The following is a 19,939-nucleotide window of genomic DNA, read 5'->3' on the forward strand; positions in this document are numbered from 1 at the left end:
GTCGCCAGGCCCTGATGATGTATCACCGGTGGAATTATAAGCTGTGTCTGATAGACTAGTTCCATGGCTTAGGATAGACTAGTTCCATGCTTGTATCAAAATATCATATATACCTGTGGGTCATTTTAATTCCGAAAGCAATGATTTTTGTCCTATTAGTCTGTCATCCTTTATGCTGAAGACTCTGAAACAAATCCACTGAAACAGCACAACCTAGTCTGCTACATAGAGGCAATTCTTGACATTGAAGGTGCTTTCAATTGGCAATTGTGGTTAGGGGAAAGTTCCCCAGCACTCTAAGAGATATACTTCAGGAAACTCTACGTGCAACAGCAAAGTGGGCTACCGAAAGTGGTCTAGGTATAAATCCGTGCAAGACAGAAGTAGTTCTTTTCAGCAGGAGATACAAGTTGCCTACAGTTGAACCTGGCTACTTGATAGGAGAGAATGTTGCATTTAGGGAAAGCGCAAAATACCTGGCTCTTTTGCTGGACAGGAAATTAAACTTCTAATCCAACATTTTGGAAAGGGCAAGAAACGCCACTCTTGCCCTATACACTTGCAACAAAGCCATTGGCAAAAGTTGGGGATTTAGACCAAAAGTCATGCATTGGGTTTATACTGCAGTTTCCAGACCTACAATGCTATATGGTGTTGTGGTCTGGTGGACGGCGCTTTAAAAGTCCACCTACTGCTCAATACTTAACCGGATTCAAAGGATGGCTTGTTTGTGCATCACAGCCGCACTGAGGACAACACCATCTGTTGCACTGAATTTAATGCTACATCTTACGCCTCTGGTCATTGTGGCTAGACAAATTGCAGCGACCAATGCCGTGAGGTTAAGGTAGCTTTCTCGTTGATCATGTGGCGGCTACGGACACTGTGTTATCCTTGATACATGGTTACATGGACTTCTATACGGATGGTTCCAAACTAAACGGCCAGGGGGGTTTTGGGTGTACTCTAATGATCTAGAACTGGTCATATCGAAGAGGTTACCCGACCACTGCAGTGTGTATCAAGCGGAGATCCGTGCAAATAAGGAAGTGATGGAATGGCTACAATATAATGTCTTTACAACGATTGGCATAAATATCTTCTCAGACAGCCATTAAATCCCTGGAGAAAGTATTACTGAACACAAAAACCGACCTCGACTGCCGCTGATGTCTCAACGAGACGGCTTAACAGTTCAAAATTCACCAGTTCTGGGTGCCAGGCCACAGAGATATCCCAGGGAATTGTAAAGCTGATGAGCGCAAGCTAGACTAGGAACTACCCTACACAATCCAGGGATACTGGAATCAGTGGGTATGCTTCTAGCGACATGTAAGCTAAGTTTTCAGGACCGAGCCCGAAGGACAACGTATGATAGATGGTCACAAAGACGGGGCTGTAAGCATTCCAAAACTATGTGGCCTAATCTAGACTTGAAGAGGTCTACCGCTTTGTTGTCACAGGCTGGAAAATTGTGTCCGTCATGACAGATTACTGCCTAATCGGAAAACATGCTGACATACTGAAGGTTGCCAGCAAGGACTTTCGTACCAGCTGTAAGGACATCGAAGAAAAAAAAAACTATAGAACATGTGTGTGTTCTAGCAGTTAGAAGGAGTTCCCCTTTAGCTTCTCATTTCTTTGAGAATCCTTCTGATTTAGGAGTTATTTGGCTTTTTAAAGCGATCTGAAAGGTTCAACGGTAATAACTAGGAGGCATCTTTCTTCTTCTGTTCTTGTGGTATCACAATGGACTAAAACGTCTAAGTGAGTCTGATGGCAGACTGCCACTTGAACCTAACCTATTTTTTTACGCTTTAATCGTGATTTTCTTGTGAATCGCGAGTGAGTCGTGATTTTCTCGTGAGTTGCTGGAGAGTCGTGTTTTTCTTGTAAGTTGTGATTAGTGTCGTGAGCATGCTTTCACTCACGCAGGAAGAATTTTAATTCAATCACGGTTACGCCCGATCGCGTGATTGTATTTGGATCTCACTCACGAATCACGTGGTTCACGCTTGACACGACAACTCACGTGCACACCTCTAATTTGTACGTATAAATACCGCATGATTTGCTGCATGAACAAAATTTTGAATATTTTGTTATTTTTTACCGTTAGTAATGATTTTCTTTTGAGTGTTGTGAATTTCTCATCAGTTGTGATTTTCTCGTGGTTTGTGAGTGTCTCGTGATAAACTCGTGATTGACTTGTAAGTCTTAATTTCTCTCGTGATTCGTGAGTTGTGTTTGACTCTCGAGCCTTGATGTTTCTCGTGAGTGTCGCGTGAGTTGTGATTGTTCGTGAGTCGGGATTTTTCTCGTGATTCGTGATTAGTGTCGTTAGCTGGGCTGCCAGATTATTTTAAAGTAAAATCAGAAAAATTTGAAGAAACAAATCGGAACATTCGGCACTCCAAGTTTAAAAAATCGGTTGTTTTAAACGATAAAACGCAAAGTTCAAACACTGAAAATAAAAGCGTCCTAATTACGGCCGAATTTTACATACCGACCACCATGAACATTCTTCGAACCAAGGTAAACAAGTAAATAGGCGTTAAGCCGGGCCGAACTTTGGATACCCACCACCTCGGATATAAACCACCTTTCGCCAAAATCCGGTGAAAAATGCATACCTTATGCCACATAGCAGCTATATCGAATTTTGTTCCAATTCGGACCTAATACTAAAAAGTACAAGTCATTGTTCAATTGTGTATAACAAAATATTAGTAGCTATAACAAAAAGTAAACCGATCTGAACCATGAACGACACGGAGGTCGAGAAGCTTAACATAAGTCAACGTGTCAGATTTCAGTGATATCGTACAATAAATGCGCCTTTTATGGGGCCAGGACTTTATATTGAGATATCGGTCTATATGGCAGCTATATCCCAATCTGGACCGATCTGAGCCAAATTGAAGAGAAATGTCAAGGGGTCTTGCACAACTCACTGTCCTAAATTTCGACGACATCAGACAATAAATGCGGCTTTTATGGGCCCAAAATCTCAAATCGAAAGATCGGTCTATATGGTAGCTATATCCAAATCTGGACCGATCTGGGCCAAATTGAAGAAGAATGTCGAAGGGCTTAACACAACTCACTGTCCGAAATTTCAGTAAAATCGCGTAACAAATGTGGCTTTTATGGGCCTTAGAACCTAAATCGGTGGATCGGTCTATGTATATTTTTTTTTCAACACGCAGGGGGTGTCCCCTATATATGCAGTGCATTGCGTTGACAATTAGCAAAGTTAAGGGTTGGAGGGGGAAAGAGGGAGTAATGTTTATTGATATTAGTCTTAAATTTCTGAACGTCAATATCGGTGGCAAAGACATTAGCCGGAAGTCGATTCCACATACAAATGGTTCGGGCGAAAAATGAATTTTCTCGATAATGCATGGTTCGGTCGACGGGCTAATTAATTACAAACGGGTGTGAGTTCCTGGCAAGTCTTGTATTCCTGGTGAACATCCTAACGTCAGGGATAAGAAGTCGAATATCCCTGGAACACACGCCATGAAAATAACGATGGGGCAATACAACGCTACCCACATTCCGACGATTTTCAAGGGAAGCAATAGAGTTGGATACCCAATTGTACCCAATGAACACCATTGTTCTCCGCTGAACCCGGTCAAGGATGATTTTGGAACTCCTGGCTATATATGAGAGTTATATTCCATCCTCGGCCTGACGTTGGTATTATAGAATATATACAGAATATACATACATACAGACTAGACTTACAGCAGCATTTTTAATAATTTTTTTTTTCTTTTTTAATTGTGTTCTTTGTTAAATGAAAAAGAACTTTTGAAAATTAAGAAAAATCTTCATTAAATCGGCACTCTGCTATTTTTAAAGCAAAAAATCGGGAAAAAGCCGAAAAGTCGACAAATCTGGCAACCCTGGTCGTAAGTGGGATTTCATTCTCTCACGTTTACGCACGAAGAATTTTAATTCAATTAAGGCCACGCGCGATCACGTGATTGGATTTCGACCTCTCTAACGAATCACTTGACACACTCGTGACACGAAAATTCACGACTCACGTGCACACCTCTAATTTTAAATATAGCTACCATATAGACCGATATCGCGATTAATGCACTTAAACCCACAGCGCTGCATTTATTTTTCCGTTTTAGCTAAAACTTGGAAACGTGAGTTGCACTAGACCTCCTTATATCCGAACCTTATATGGTCCATATCGCTCAAAAAAGTAAAGCCAATTTTCCAACAAAAAATGTATTCTATTAACAGCACATATTATTCATTCGGAACCACTGTGCACAGTCAATATTCGCATAATCAACCCTTATATCCGAATCTTATAGTGGACCATATCGCTCAAAAAAGTAAAGCCAATTTTCCATCAAAAAATGTATTCAATTAACAGCACATATTATTCATTCGAAACCACTGTGCACAGCCAATATTCGCATAATCAACCCTTTTGAATGCTGTAGCTTCTTTACTAAAAAAAAAAAACAATAATACATAGGATGATTTGATTTGCTTGCATATCATTCTAACACTATGCACATGTTTCCATTTCTTTGTAAAAAAAAACTCTTAAAATCTTTCCCTACCTGTCTTTTTGTGGTGAACTTAAATCTCTTTATGTTATTCTCTTGAATGTTAGCTCAACTCGCCCATAAAAAAAAACGGTATGCTCTTAGGTAAGACTGTTGTGCCGGTTTGTATGAAGTGATTGAGTGTGTGCGTGTGTTTGTTCTCCCTACGCCACACCACGTTTTTTTTTTTTGCATTTCGTTTTGTGGCATTATTTCGCCTTTAACTGAATATACGAAATCATTCATTTCTACGATGGCGTTGCCAGCAAGTATTACATTTTAGTTCGTAAGACTTCGAAATAAGTACCAAGTCTTTAGAAAAGTGTTCTTTTAATGCATTTTACCCACAATTAATAAATATCTACATCTATAATTTATTTAACAAAACTGCTTCTCACTTAATAGAATGAAAAGTTCACATCAAATTATGATGCGAATAAAATGTACTTTAATATTTTATGACTTGTTTAAATTGATGGCAGATGTTTTTTGTTTTTTTTTGTTTAACAAACACGCACATTTCCACCACCGTTCCTTTTCACATCAACTCGTCAACTGCTGGGTCATGGCAGTGTTTACACCAATAGCTCTGTGTTTTTATGACTGTCTTTACTGTTGTGTGCTCTCACAAAGAGAATAAGAGAGGAACGATAGTCGTTCTTTTTGGCTTTTGTTGTTGCCCAAGCGTATTTTATTTAACGGCAAATGGCTGTATACATATAAGCATTGCTTTAATACCATGAGCGAATAAAAATTCGTAGAATTTAAGGGTAATCTCTTATAGCACAAAATTTTGATATGAAGACAAAAGAATTGCTTTCATTATTTTGGCATTTCAACCAGAATTATCGGTAAGTTTAACACTTTTTTTCGTCATTTAATGGGGTATTTACACTTGGTTCACTTTATCATACCATTTGCTATTGAAGGGGTGGCAAATTAATTTCGTTTAACTACTTCTACGAAATATTAATCGTCTTATCACTTCTAGTCAATACATCATTCGTCTGTATGTTGAAACTGCAATGCTATAACTAAATAAATTTACAGAAGCAGAAATGAAACATGATAGTAAATAGTAGATGGGTCTTTTGTAGAAAACCAAAATGGGTAATTGCTGCTACTACCAACTAGTCTAAAAAATAATTATCAGCGCATATTATTTTAAATTAGGTATCAAAATACATTCATACTAGTACATACATATGTGGATAAAACCTTCATTAATAAATTGGTTTGATAGTGGTCTTGGTATTTTTTCGATTTTGAGAGCTTTAAGAACTTCTTTTGAACAAACATTTTGTACCTTAGTTATTGGCATCAAACTCAATCGCTAAACGCTGTACTGTCATGCATGAATGAAACTATTACTACATTTCCCATAAACATTCCATTAGGAAACGGAGGATACTACTCTCATATCAATGAGTGCAGTCCGATTCAAGTTTAAGCTCAATGATAGAAGCCTCCTTCTTTATGCCAAGTCCCAACGGCGTGCCGCATAGCGACACCACTTCGTAGAGAAGTTTTAACATGGCAGGATACCTTACAAATGTAGCCAGCATTAGTAAGGGGATAACCACACTGATAGAAAAATTACGGTGCTTTGCAAATACCCACTGGTATTATTTTGTTCACCTCATTGGCAAAGATTTTAAAGACTATTTGGCATAAATTCAATACCAAACAAAGTAGGATATTAAGAATAGTCGGCATCACATTTATATTCATCGTCATCGCGCCAGAAGTGTTGTTGGTAAGGGTATAACCACACTGATAGAAAAACTACGGTAATTTGCAAATACCGCCTGGTATTGTTTTGTTCACGTCATTGGCATAGACTTTTAAGGCCATTTGGAGTTGACCTTTAAGACCATTTGACATCGATGTTAAGAATTGACGGCATCACATTTATATTCATCGTCATCGCGCCAGAAGTGTTGTTGGTAAAAGGATAACCACACTCACAGAAAAATTGCGATACTTTGCGAATACCCCCTGGTATTGTTTTGTTCACGTCATTGGCATAGACTTTTAAGACCATTTGGCATCAATTCAATACCAGACAAAGTAGGCTATTAAGAATTAACGGCATCACATTTCTATTCTTGTCATCGCGCCAGAAGAGTTGTTGGTAAGGTTATAACCACACTGATAGAAAAATTACAGTACTTTGCAAATACCCCCAGGTATTGTTTTGTTCACGTCATTGGCAATGATTTTAAAGACTATTTGGCATCAATTCAATACCATACAAAGTAGGCTATTAAGAATTGTCGGCATGACATTTATATTCTTGTCATTGCGTCAGAAGTGTTTTTGGTAAAAGGATAACCACACTCACAGAAAAATTACGGTACTTTGCAAATACCCTCTGGTGTTGTTTTGTTCACGTCATTGGCATAGACTTTTAAGACCATTTGGCATAGACCTTTAAGACCATTTGACATCAATGTTAAGAATTGACGGCATCACATTTCTATTCTTGTCACCGCGCCAGAAGAGTTGTTTGTAAGTGTATAACCACACTAATAGAAAAATTACGGTAATTTGCAAATACCACCTGGTATTGTTTTGTTCCCGTCATTGGCAAAGACTTTTAAGACCATTTGGCATCAATTCAATACCAGACAATGTAGACTATTAAGAATTTTCGGCATTACATTTATATTCTTGTCATCGCGCCAGAAAAGTTGTTTATTAAGGATATAATCACACTGATAGAAAAATTACGGTACTTTGCAAATACCCCCTGGTATTATTTTGTTAACGTCATTGGCAAAGATTTGTAAGACCATTTGGCATCAATTCAATACCAAACAAAGTAGGTTATTAACAATTGTCGGCATCACCAGAAGTGTTGTTGAACTTTGTACTTAAAAAAATGTCGCCACTATAAAATATTTGTTAAAGAAATAAATAAAAATGTTCAATACAATTTGAGTGCGTAAAAACCTGTTCAAATTCTCGAAAGCAGTGAACATCGAAATTGTACAACTTCTAAGGACATTCTACATCAAAAACATGATAGTCCATTGCGTGGAAAACAAACCACTTCTGGCAATCGATGGATATGGAGTCGATTGCGGAATACAAAGAATTGAGATTGGTCACGGTGTAACATTACATAAATAATCGAAATAAAATTAGATTAAAATTATTTTAATTTTTTTTTGTTCTTTAGGAGTATTGGTATTAAAACCAATACCAGTTCGGTAATAAGGCTAGTACCAAACGGTATTAAATCATTTTATGGTTTATCGATACCATCCGGTATTGTTTTTGTACCATACGTTGTTGTCCTGAGTCCTCCCCTAAGCCAAATCTGTCCTCTAGCTTTGATCCATCTGTGTAGCATAAACTTTCAGTTGGTAAAACCCGGAATTGTGTTTATCTTGCGGATCTCGACATTAATAAATCTCTGGGCACGGACGGTATATCAACACTTGTCCTTTGTAAGTGTTCTTCAACGCATACTCGTCCACTACGCAACCTTTTCAACCTTGCTTTCCGTGCGGGAGCTTTCCCATGGCGCTGGAAGGTTGCCCCACCAAGAAAGGTGGGGCAAACAACCTTGCGAATTACCGGCCAATTGCGATATGCTCCGTGCTCTCCAAGGTTATGAAGAGTATGTTTAACCATCATCTTGTCAGATACTTAGAGTCCAATGGCTTTCTTAGCGACAGACAGTATGGGTTCCGCAGAAATCGCTCTAATGGCACTTTTGTCGGAACGATGGAGTCGCTCTATCCACCAGTTTGGTGAGAGTAAGGTCTTGGCTCGGGATATCTCCAAGGCATTTGATAGGTGCACTTTTATAAAAGCTTTTCGCTTTTGGAGTCGGTAATAACTTCGTTCGATTTATATCGAGCTATCTCAGAGATCGCCCTATACGAGTTGTTGTAGATGGGTTCTCATCAGATGAGTATACATTGACCGCAGGTGTGCCACAAGGCTCTGTCCTTTCCCCTTCCCTTTTTCTTATTTTCATTGACGATCTATTGGGTTAGACTTCGAATCCAGTCTACTGATTTGCCGATGACAATTGTCTGTGTCATTCATATTCATTCGACCATAGGCCCAGTCCTCAAGAAATTGTGGACAGGAGGCGCATTATGGATGAGACGCTCTGCCAGGATTTGTTGGCCATTTCCGAGTGGGATGGAATGAACAGAGTAGACTTTAATGCACAAAAGACGCAGTGCTTTTTCTTGTCTCACAAGCGATTCACCGACCCACTACAATCGTCGATATCTATCGACGGTATCGATATTGATGTTCTCTTGATGTTCTGGGCATGAAGATACAATGTGATGTCCGTTGGTCAAAACACGTATTCGAAGCATCGAAAGAAGCTTTCAAGTGTGTGGACTTTCTTAGGCGGTGCAAGAAATGTTTCAACTCTTCTGATCTTTTCAAAATCTATACTACCTACATCAGGCCGAGGATGGAATATATCTCCTGTCATATATGGGCAGGAGTTCCAAAATCATCCTTGGAGCTACTTGACCGGGTTCAACGGAGAGCGATGGTGTTGATTGGGGACAGTAGGGTATCCAACTCTATTGCTTCTCTTGAACATCGACGGAATGTGGGAAGCGTAGTATTGCTCTATCGTTATTTTCATGGCGTGTGTTCCAGGGATATTCTTCTTCTTATCCCTGAAGTAAGGTTCTTCACCAGGTATACAAGACTTGCCAGGAACTCACATCCGTTTGTAATTGATTGGCCAGTCGACCGAACCATGCATTATCGAGAAAATTCATTTTTCGCCCAAACCATTCGTATGTGGAATCGTCTTCCGGCTAATGTCTTTCCCACCGACATTGACGTTCAGCAACTTAAGGCGAATATCAATAAACACTACTCCCTCTTTCCCCCCTCCAACCCTTAACTTTCCTCATTGCCAACGCAATGCATTGCATATATAGGGGACATCCCCTGCGTGTTGGTAACGTGAAAAAAAATCTAAGATTGTGCCGCTGGCAACAGTGTCTCGCATTCGACCTCAAGTGTCGTCTCAGGCATTCGATCCGAACCCCTTCCATTCCATGTATCCTATTATCGCCTCAATTATGTCGCGATAGTATGACCTACTCCTATATTCTATCCAGTCTCCCATCGCTTTAAGTCTCATAGCCACTGCATAGTGGTTGCCTCATACTTAATCTTATGTCAATGGGTGGGATATCTAGAAAAGTCTCCATTGCCTTAAGGCGGTGTGCTCATACCAAGACATGTATTACGTTGCACTTTTTTTTCAATTGCAGTCAAACAAAATACTAAGACGTGAACTATTCTCGGATTTAGGCCCACCTACTTAGTGGCCAGCATCTGTCAACCTTCTTAGAATGCTGATGAGTGTGACACTTCCAGTTCAGTTTCCTCTCCAAGGTTCGCTCCGAAGTATTTAACCTTTTCGGATATTGAAATTGGGCATGGCCTTCAAATTAGCTCACCTTGTTTCCGATCTTTCGAGCCTGCGAAAAGTCGAACCCCCTCATCAAGCGAAATGACACCGAATATAGGCAATATGGTACTCAAATTCACTCATTGGTGAAAAATATATCAGGGCTCAAGAAGTCAAATCGGGGATCGGTTTATATGCGAGTTATATCAGGTTATAGACCGATTTGGGCCGTGCTTGGCACAGTTGTTGAAAGTCATAAGAGAACACTATGTGCAGAATTTCAGCCAAATCGGATGGAAATTGTGGCTTCCAGGGTCTCGAGAAGTCAAATCGGGAGATCGGTTTATATGGGAGCTATATCCAAATCTGAACCGATATGGCCCATTTGTAATCCCTAATGACCTACATCAATATTAAGTATCTCTGCAAAATTTCAAGCCACCATCCTATGGTGGTGGGTATAAAAATCAAAAATTATTAGCACTAAAAATAGCGCTATTTTTTTAAATTTTTTAATAATTTTTTTCAAAAATAGCACCATAGGCAAGACATTTTTTCTAAAAAAATCGCGCAATATACAAAAAGAAGTTTAAAATTTTACAAAAATTGCTCGATTAAATTCCTGGATAACGCTAACGATAGCAGAATTTTTTTCACATATACCCGTTTTTATACCCTCCACCATAAGATGGGGGGTATACTAATTTCGTCATTCTGTTTGTAACTACTCGAAATATTCGTCTGAGACCCCATAAAGTATATATATTCTTGATCGTCGTGAAATTTTATGTCGATCTAGCCATGTCCGTCCGTCTGTCCGTCCGTCCGTCCGTCCGTCCGTCCGTCCGTCCGTCCGTCCGTCCGTCTGTCTGTCGAAAGCACGCTAACTTCCGAAGGAGTAAAGCTAGCCGCTTGAAATTTTGCACAAATACTTCTTATTAGTGTAGGTCGGTTGGTATTGTAAATGGGCCATATCGGTCCATGTTTTGATATAGCTGCCATATAAACCGATCTTGGGTCTTGACTTCTTGAGCCTCTAGAGTGCGCAATTCTTATCCGATTGGGATGAAATTTTGCACTACGTGTTTTGTTATGATATCCAACAATTATGCCAAGTATGGTTCAAATCGGTCCATAACCTGATACAGCTGCCATATAAACCGATCTTGGGTCTTGACTTCTTGAGCCTCTAGAGTGCGCAATTCTTATCCGATTGGGATGAAATTTTGCACGACGTGTTTTGTTATGACATCCAACAACTGTGCCAAGTATGGTTCAATTCGGTCTTTAACCTGATATAGCTGCCATATAAACCGATATTGGGTCTTGACTTCTTGAGCCTCTAGAGTGCGCAATTCTTATCCGATTGGAATGAAATTTTGCACGACGTGTTTTCTTATTATATCCAACAACTGTGCCAAGTATGGTTCAAATCGGTCCATAACCTGATACAGCTGCCATATAAACCGATCTTGGGTCTTGACTTCTTGAGCCTCTAGAGTGCGCAATTCTTATCCGATTGGAATGAAATTTTGCACGACGTGTTTTGTTACGATATCCAACAACTGTGCCAAGTATGGTTGTAATCGGTCCATAACCTGATATAGCTGTCATATAAACCGATCTTGGGTCTTGAATTCTTGAGCCTCTAGAGGGCGCAATTCTTATCCAATTTGAATGAATTTTGGCATGTAGTATTTTGTTATGATATCCAACAACTGTGCCAAATAAGGTTCAAATCGGTTCATAACCTGATATAGCTGTCATATAAACCGATCTGGGATCTTGACTTCTTGAGCCTGTAGAGGTCGCAATTATTATCCGATTTGCCTGAAATTTTGTACGACGGATTCTCTCATGACCATTAACATACGTGTTTATTATGGTCTGAATCGGTTTATAGCCTGATATAGCTCCCATATAAATCGATCTCTCTATTTTACTTCTTGAGCCCACAAAGGGCGCAATTCTTATTCGAATTGGCTGACATTTTACACAGGTCTCCAACATATAATTTAATTGTAGTCCAAACCGGACCATATCTTGATATCGCTCTAATAGCAAAGCAAATCTTTTCTTATATCCCTTTTTTTGCCTAAGAAGAGATGCCGGGGAAAGAACTCGACATATGCGATCCATGGTGGAGGGTATATAAGATTCGGCCCGGCCGAACTTAGCACGCTTTTACTTGTTATTATACTTTTTGAACAGAAGTTCAAGATTCTCAATGCCCTGCAGCCTAAGGATTGACTTTTATGACTTTTTTCACCAAATTCGCACTCTACGCAAAATTTCCGTTATTTTGAATACCACTTGCCTATATTCGACATCATTTCACTTGACAAGAGGGAAGCCCGTTTTTGGAGCCCCCAGGCCCGAGCCACAAAAAAGGACTTCATATTCCTGTTCCTGGCGTCAATTTGGGGGGGGTGTGCAAAAAATTTGAATTTTATTAACATTTTCCCCACATACTGCACTTTTGCCAGAGAACTGTGGAGACAGCCAATCTCAGATCACCTTCGTCTTCCTCGTTTACATACAGACCTCTAGGTCTAGCCCAGTTGTATGCCATCTCAAAGACTTGTTCGGCTTTTTAGTCCAAGCGGTAAAAGTCTAAGGATTAGATCAGTGTGTCGGTCCGCACATTGTTGAAAGCCCCCTTGATGTCAACTCATTACGCTAACTTCTTGGGCTTTAAGTCCAACCGGTACTGATCTAAGGTTGGATCAGTGTGTCGGTCCTCACATTGTTGAAAGCCCCCTTAATGTCAATGCATTACGCCAAGGTGTTCATCCTAGCATCGAAAGATTCTTATTTTGACCACAACCTAGTGCAGGGAGGTGTCCAATGATATCACCTTCAAATAGGCTTGCTGCTACTCGCTGGTTGTACTACTCTTTATCATAGACGTGAGACTTATAGGTCTATAGGGCTTTGGTGCCACATAACTTGCCTTGCCGAATTGGGAATAAACACCACTCTTGTCACCTGTCATGCCAGGTTGTCCGCCTCTCTTTACAGTAACGACCGAAATATTCCAACTGGTGCTGTGGAAAATGTGTTACAGAAAAGGTATTCGCGCAACACGTCTGTTCCACTAACATTTCAATTAAACAATTAAAGTAATGCAAGAAATATGGACAAACATTTGTTACAAATTCATAAAGTTATATATTTTTATTGGTAGCCTTAAAAAAAGATGCTTATACCCACCACCATAGGATCTAGTCATTCCGTTTGTAACACCTTATTCCTTCCTTTCAGTAATAGCCTCGTGTTCTCACGATCTGGATCCCCCATAGGATTTTCGCCGTCCTACCGACCGTTTCGCTGTTCCACAATGTTGACTCAGACTGTGTCGACCCGAAAGGCTTCGGGTTAACCAACCGTCACCGTCAAATCGTCTGCCCTTTCATTTCCCCTTACTCCGTTATGGCCCGGCACCCAAACGGCACCCTTCTTACACTGCAAGACTGTTCGTGACCTTACCGTCCTGGTTGTTATTGCTCTTATGGCAATTTTACTGTCGGTAAAGATGTTCACGCTCGACGTCCTCGTGTTAGCACGACACCACTTCACGCATTCCGTGATCGCCCGGATCTCCGCCTGCAGGACCGTATTATGGTCAGGCAGTCTAAAACAGATCTCAGTCCCTGGGTTCTCAATGTACATCCCCAGGCCCACTCTATCCTCTAGCTTTGATCCATCCGTGTAACATGATCTTCCAGTCAATCCAAAATTGTGCCGATGGCAGCAGTGCCTCGCACTCGACTCCAAGGTTCATCGCAGGTATCCGATCGGAAACCTCTATCCTTTCTTCCAGGTTTCCTATCGTCGCCTCGGTATGAGCTGCTCCCGTCCTCAATCTATTCTCCCATCGCCTTAAGTCTCATAGCCGCAGTGGCTGCCTCACACTTAATCTTTGTCTAGTCTCCAGTGCACCAGTAGAATAGTCTCCAGTGCACCAGTAGGCGTGGTCCTCATGCACAACCTCGTGCAGGGCAATCTTCACCGACCTTCCTTGACATAGGCATGCTGTTTGTATTTGAGTAGTTCGCTGGATGTCCTACACTTTATCATGGTGTTCACAATACGTTCCATGGTTTTGAGTAGAAAGGACGTAAGGCTTATGGGTCTGTAGGCCTTTGGTGTCGCATAACTTGCCTTGCCGGGCTTGGGTATAAACACCACCCTTGCCTCCTGCCAAGCTTTCGGAGTATATGCAAATCGTAGGCACGCTGTGAAAATATTGGCCAGATGAGGCACCAGATAGTCTGTCTCTTTCTGTAGTGAAGCCGGAAATATTCAATCAGGTCCGGGTAACTTAAATGGTTTGAAGTTTTCCCCACCTAAGTAAATGCAAATTTTGCCCCATGAACATTCCACTAAGGAACAGGGGCAAACTTCTCACACATCGGTGAGTGCAGTTCGATTCAAGTTTAAGCTCAACGATAAGAGGCCTCCTTTTTATAGCCGAGTCCGAACGGCGTGCCGCAGTGCGACACCTCTTTGGAGAGAAGTTTTACATGGCATATTACCTCACAAATGTTGCCACCAGCATTAGGAGGGGAAAACCACCGCTGAAAATTTTTTCTGATGTTCACGCCAGGATTCGAACGCAGGCGTTCAGCGTCATAGGCGGACATGCAAACCTCTTCGCAACGGTGGCCTCACCACCTAAGTACCGGTGTCTTTTAGGAAGTACTCCAACGTCTCATTGTCCTCCCCACATGCTATCACTTGCCGCACCGATTTTGCCTAAGTAAGCTCGTAGTCCTATGTGTCCCGTTATGACACGAAAAGCTATAATGACCTCCCTCTTACTTCCTTTCAATAATGGCCTCGTCCTCTCACGATTATTTCAATTATATTTTGGTTTTGTACACACTTTTATGCGGGGAATCCCCCATGCATTAAGCTTGTCCGAATAATTTTTCTGGTAGCAATATGGAGGTAATTACAATGTCAACGTTGTAAAAAAAAGTATTGTGGATACAAAGTTCGCGATGCATGTTGAAGACTATGTAAATTGTATGACAAATCAGTGGTACTGAATTGGTAAATATAAAACCTTTTTCAGGTGTTGTTTTAGGGGTCACAAACACAAATACGCAAGTGCACGAATAGTTTTGCTGGCAAGTGTATATGGTGGGCCAATCCCCTAGTCTAAAAGAATCGTTAACTAAACTTTAGCAAATATCTTATCACTATACCAACAACCGAATTCGTATCGATAATCAAAAGTAATTTTTTGCGATTTCCCCCCAACGAACTACACTATTTGTTATTGAGTTGGGTATTAGCACAGCAATTTAAAAAAAAAAAAAACCTCCATCTAATACACCTGTTGATGAGCTAAAAATAGTTAGCATATGTTATCTCAAATACCTATTTGCTTAAATAGCATTTTAATTGTAGCTATGTATGTATGTGCAAAAATATTTCAAACCTTATCACAAGATAAATTTGTTGTAGGTATTTAATTATAATTTCAAACACTTTCCATGTTCGCATTTATTTATCTTGACAATTAATCGTGGTCATGTTTGTGTGCAAGAGCATGCATAATAACGAGTAGCACTCGTTTTTGACACCATAGCACCTCAGCCAGAGACCACAACAAATTGCTGGAAAAGAAGAAAACAAATAAAAACAAAACAGCTGAGCAAAAAATTATACACAAGAAATAAAACTGCAGCGGCTTAACTCAGGGCTCTCTGTGTCTCTCTTTTCCTTTATAAAAAAAATACAACATTAAAGAGAGCGGCCATTGGTACTCTCGCATGTCTGTTTCTTCTTTTGAAAATGACAACAGAGAAATGTTACCAGCCTCAACATTTTAACAAAAGCAAAAACATCTCGTGGACGAAGAGTTTCGTGTTTTAGTAAACAAAAAACAGTTGTGTTTGCTCTCTTTCTCTCGCCCAAATCACTTTTATCTTTGCGCTGGCTGGTTGGGGCTGGTTTTTCGTTGTTTTTTTTTATATGGGATTAGCCCCCACCACCAATCAACCAACAACAACCAGTCGTCGAGCAACTGTTTTACTCGTCGTTTGTCAGACATTGCCACAATATTTTCTAGCGCTGCTTTCGATTGCTGAGCTCCTGTTAATGTTTTTAGACTGCAACGTCATTGCATCAAGTTGATGATGATTATAATTATTTTATATTGTGTGCTATTTGTTATAAAAATAATATTATTATAATTATTCTTTTGTGTGTCGTCGTTTTGTGTAGACAACACATATTTGTCGACATTTTTAATTCGAGTTCACGAGTACTTTAAAGTTATTTACTATACAAAATACTTGCTGCCAGCTATAGTATTATTTTTTCATCATCGTCATTTTTCTTTACCTCTGCCACCAGTGTCTTCCAAACATGTTGTGCTGCCGGCGTCGTCGTCGTCATTGCTAGTATCATTTCAATAATTCGTACCTAATCGCCTACTAACCAGCCAGTCAGTCATTGGATTTCCGTTGGGTTGTGCTCTGTGAGCGCGCACATTAGCGTCTAAATTCAAACACTGGCGGCAGCAACGACGAATGTGTGATTGAACCCTATGAAGACCGCCAGCAAGCAAGCAACAGTGGCAACTCACTCACTCGTTATACATTTATACGGTTCATGTTGTTTTTTATTTTTTTTTTCTTCTTTTACCTCTTTTTCTTTTATATCTTCGCTTTCTTTTTTTTTCAATTTTCCCATAGCAATCTCTCCACACACCCCCACAACTCTTTTTGTTTTTCAAAAGTCGTTAATATCTCGTGTGGTTAGTTGCCTTTGCTTTTTCAAATTTACGAACTGATTTCCACCATGATTTTGTTGTACCTTTTTTGACTGGTTGTGTGGCTGTGCGAGGTGTGTGTGTGTGTGTGTATGATTCTGTATGGCAAACAAATAATACCCACGAGTTGTATTACAACGGCAATAAACCTCATAATATTATGGGTATTATTATGGCATTTAAACAAAATCATGCTCAATAAATTAATTTTGTCAGCTTGCTCTTCTGACATGATGCTCTTTCTCTGAGAACATTAAAGCTATGTCAGAGAGCAGAATACTGAAGCTCTCTCTGTTTATATGTTTTTTTATCATGGGGTTTGTGTGCGTTCGTGGGCATTATTATTCAACAGAGCTTGTTTAATACGTTTTTTGTAGGGTTCTAAACAGTGTTGCTCACTTAAATAGCCTAGTGGACGACAACAGCGATTTTTTTAAAAATATGAAATGCCTAAAACCAATCTTTTAGACTTGTTCTTATTTAAAAACAACTTTTTCTTAATCTTCATTTACATTGAAAAAAACCTATCGATATTATCTACTAATTAATTGGATTTCAACCGTGAGTTATTAGAATAGATACTTTTGCTACCTTTTAAGTTTATTGGTGAGCAATTTGATATAGAAAGTAAGTTTTCTCTCAACATTTGAAACCATTTAGCACAACCAAAAAAAACCCCTACTCAGCAGAACTTAACTTTGGTTCTTTTATTTCTTGTGTCTCTTTTTATACTTTGTCTACAGGTTCATAATTTCTCACCTATCGAGAAATTATGCCAAACCGCTAAAATATCAACTTCTTGCAGTTTAAAATGCCCAAATCACATTTGGTGTTCCTCACAACCTTCGACAAATGCAGTCCACACATTGATCTGCATTGGTAGTGACCAATGGATTCTACAACCACAATCGAGATCCACCAATCCAACTGCCGATACTAATTCTTTAAAATCGCCTGTTTTTCGCCAATTTGGTGTTTTTTTCTCCATGAAATCAGATGATTTCGATGAATGGTCAAACAATTGAATGACAACAAGTAAAAGCGTGCTAAGTTCGGCCGGGCCGAATCTTATATACCCTCCACCATGGATCGCATTTGTCGAGTTCTTTTCCCGGCATCACTTCTTAGGCAAAAAAGGATATAAGAAAAGAGTTGCCCTGCTATTAAAACGATATCAAGATATGGTCCGGTTCGGACCACAATTAAATTATATGTTGGAGACCTGTGTAAAATTTCAGTCAATTCGTATAAGAATTGCGCCCATTGGGGCTCACGAAGTAAAATAGAGAGAACGATTTATATGGGATCTGTATCCGGCTATAGACCGATTCAGACCATAATAAACACGTTTGTTGATGGTCATGAGAGGATCCGTCGTACAAAATTTCAGGCATATCGGATAATAACTGCGACCTCTAGGAGTCAAGAAGTCAAGATCCCAGATCGGTTTATATGGCAGCTATATCAGGTTATGAACCGATTTGAACCTTATTTGACACAGTTGTTGAAAGTAAAAATAAAATGCGTCATGCAAAATTTCAGCCAAATCGGATAGGAATTGCGCCCTCTAGAAGCTCAAGAAGTCAAATCCCCAGATCTGTTTATATGACAGCTATATCAGGTTATGAACCGATTTGAACCATACTTGGCACAGTTGTTGGGAATTATAACAAAACACGTCGTGCGAAATTCCATTTCAATCGGATAAGAATTGCGCCCTCTAGAGGCTCAAGAAGTCAAGACCCAAGATCGGTTTATATGGCAGCTATATCAGGTTATGAACCGATTTGAACCATACTTGGCACAGTTGTTGGATATAATAACAAAACACGTCGTGCAAAATTTCATTTCAATCGGATAAGAATTGCGCACTCTAGAGGCTCAAGAAGTCAAGACCCAAGATCGGTTTATATGGCAGCTATATAAGGTTATGGACCGATTTGAACCATACTTGGCACAATTGTTGGATATCATAAGAAAACACGTCGTGCAAAATTTCATCCCAATCGGATAAGAATTGCGCACTCTAGAGGCTCAAGAAGTCAAGACCCAAGATCGGTTTATATGGCAGCTATATCAGGTTATGAACCGATTTGAACCATACTTAGCACAGTTGTTGGATATCATAACAAAACACGTCGTGCGTAATTCCATTTCAATCGGATAAGAATTGCGCCCTCTAGAGGCTCAAGAAGTCAAGACCCAAGATCGGTTTATATGGCAGCTATATCAGGTTATGGACCGATTTCAACCATACTTGGCACAGTTGTTGGATATCATAAAAAAACACGCCGTACAAAATTTCATTCGAATCGGATAAGAATTGCGCACTCTAGAGGCTCAAGAAGTCAAGACCCAAGATCGGTTTATATGGCAGCTATATCAAAACATGGACCGATATGGCCCATTTACAATACCAACCGACCTACACTAATAAGAAGTATTTGTGCAAAATTTCAAGCGGCTAGCTTTACTCCTTCGGAAGTTAGCGTGCTTTCGACAGACAGACGGACGGACGGACGGACGGACAGACGGACGGACATGGCTAGATCGACATAAAATGTCACGACGATCAAGAATATATATACTTTATGGGGTCTCAGACGAATATTTCGAGTAGTTACAAACAGAATGACGAAATTAGTATACCCCCCATCTTATGGTGGAGGGTATAAAAATTTACAGGTTAAGGCTGCACTGGTGGGGTCGGTCTCTTAAAGTCTGAAGTCCACTTTCTGAAAGGAAATCAGGAGAACACATGTAGGGTTGGAACACCAAAATCCAACTTCTAACAGCTCTTCTACGAAAAGGTGGATATTAAGAATTTGATATTGAGACGAGGAAAACTGAAAGTACAAAAATGCCGTGCAAAAATAGCATCTTTAAATGTCGTAATATGATACTGAGTTCATTATTAGGTTTTATCATTTAATGAGAAATTGAGAGTCATCTGAAAGGTAAAATGAGAAATAATGAGCTATCGAAATTCGAATCAGAAGGGTGTATCCTCTAGCATCTAGCTATATAAATTTAAACAGCAATCCTCAATCTTTAAGTTTGGTTTAACATTTTTGTGTGCAGAAGGCCCATAGGTTCGAAATGCCGCTTGAATCCGAAAATGGTCCAGTTCCTCTGCGGGAGTGTAATTAGCCTCCGAAG

At 39.9% G+C, this 19,939-nt stretch overlaps 2 protein-coding genes across 6 annotated transcripts in view; one reads left to right on the top strand and one right to left on the bottom strand.

The window, feature by feature from the left end:
* LOC106085715 (serine/threonine-protein kinase tousled-like 1) overlaps positions 1-19,939 on the top strand; it is a 593,262-nt gene that overhangs the window by 192,908 nt on the left and 380,415 nt on the right. The gene's annotated exons all lie outside the window — the stretch shown is intronic.
* The window catches only part of LOC106085716 (uncharacterized), a 55,116-nt gene that overhangs the window by 11,789 nt on the left and 23,388 nt on the right, over positions 1-19,939 (bottom strand). The window contains exon 1 of one of the 5 annotated variants that reach the window (XM_059366265.1): positions 16,654-16,790. The exons of 1 other annotated variant lie outside the window; for it this stretch is intronic. In XM_059366265.1, the coding sequence (XP_059222248.1) occupies positions 16,654-16,701 (48 nt within the window). In that variant the 5' untranslated portion in view covers positions 16,702-16,790. Of the gene's footprint in view, positions 1-4,598; positions 4,775-4,981; positions 5,084-16,350; positions 16,514-16,653; positions 16,791-19,939 lie in introns of those variants that run through there. 3 more of the 5 variants (XM_013250095.2, XM_013250097.2, XM_013250098.2) reach the window with 3 other exon arrangements.

Source organism: Stomoxys calcitrans, chromosome 4, assembly GCF_963082655.1.
Source record: "Stomoxys calcitrans chromosome 4, idStoCalc2.1, whole genome shotgun sequence".
Lineage (NCBI taxonomy): Eukaryota > Metazoa > Arthropoda > Insecta > Diptera > Muscidae > Stomoxys > Stomoxys calcitrans.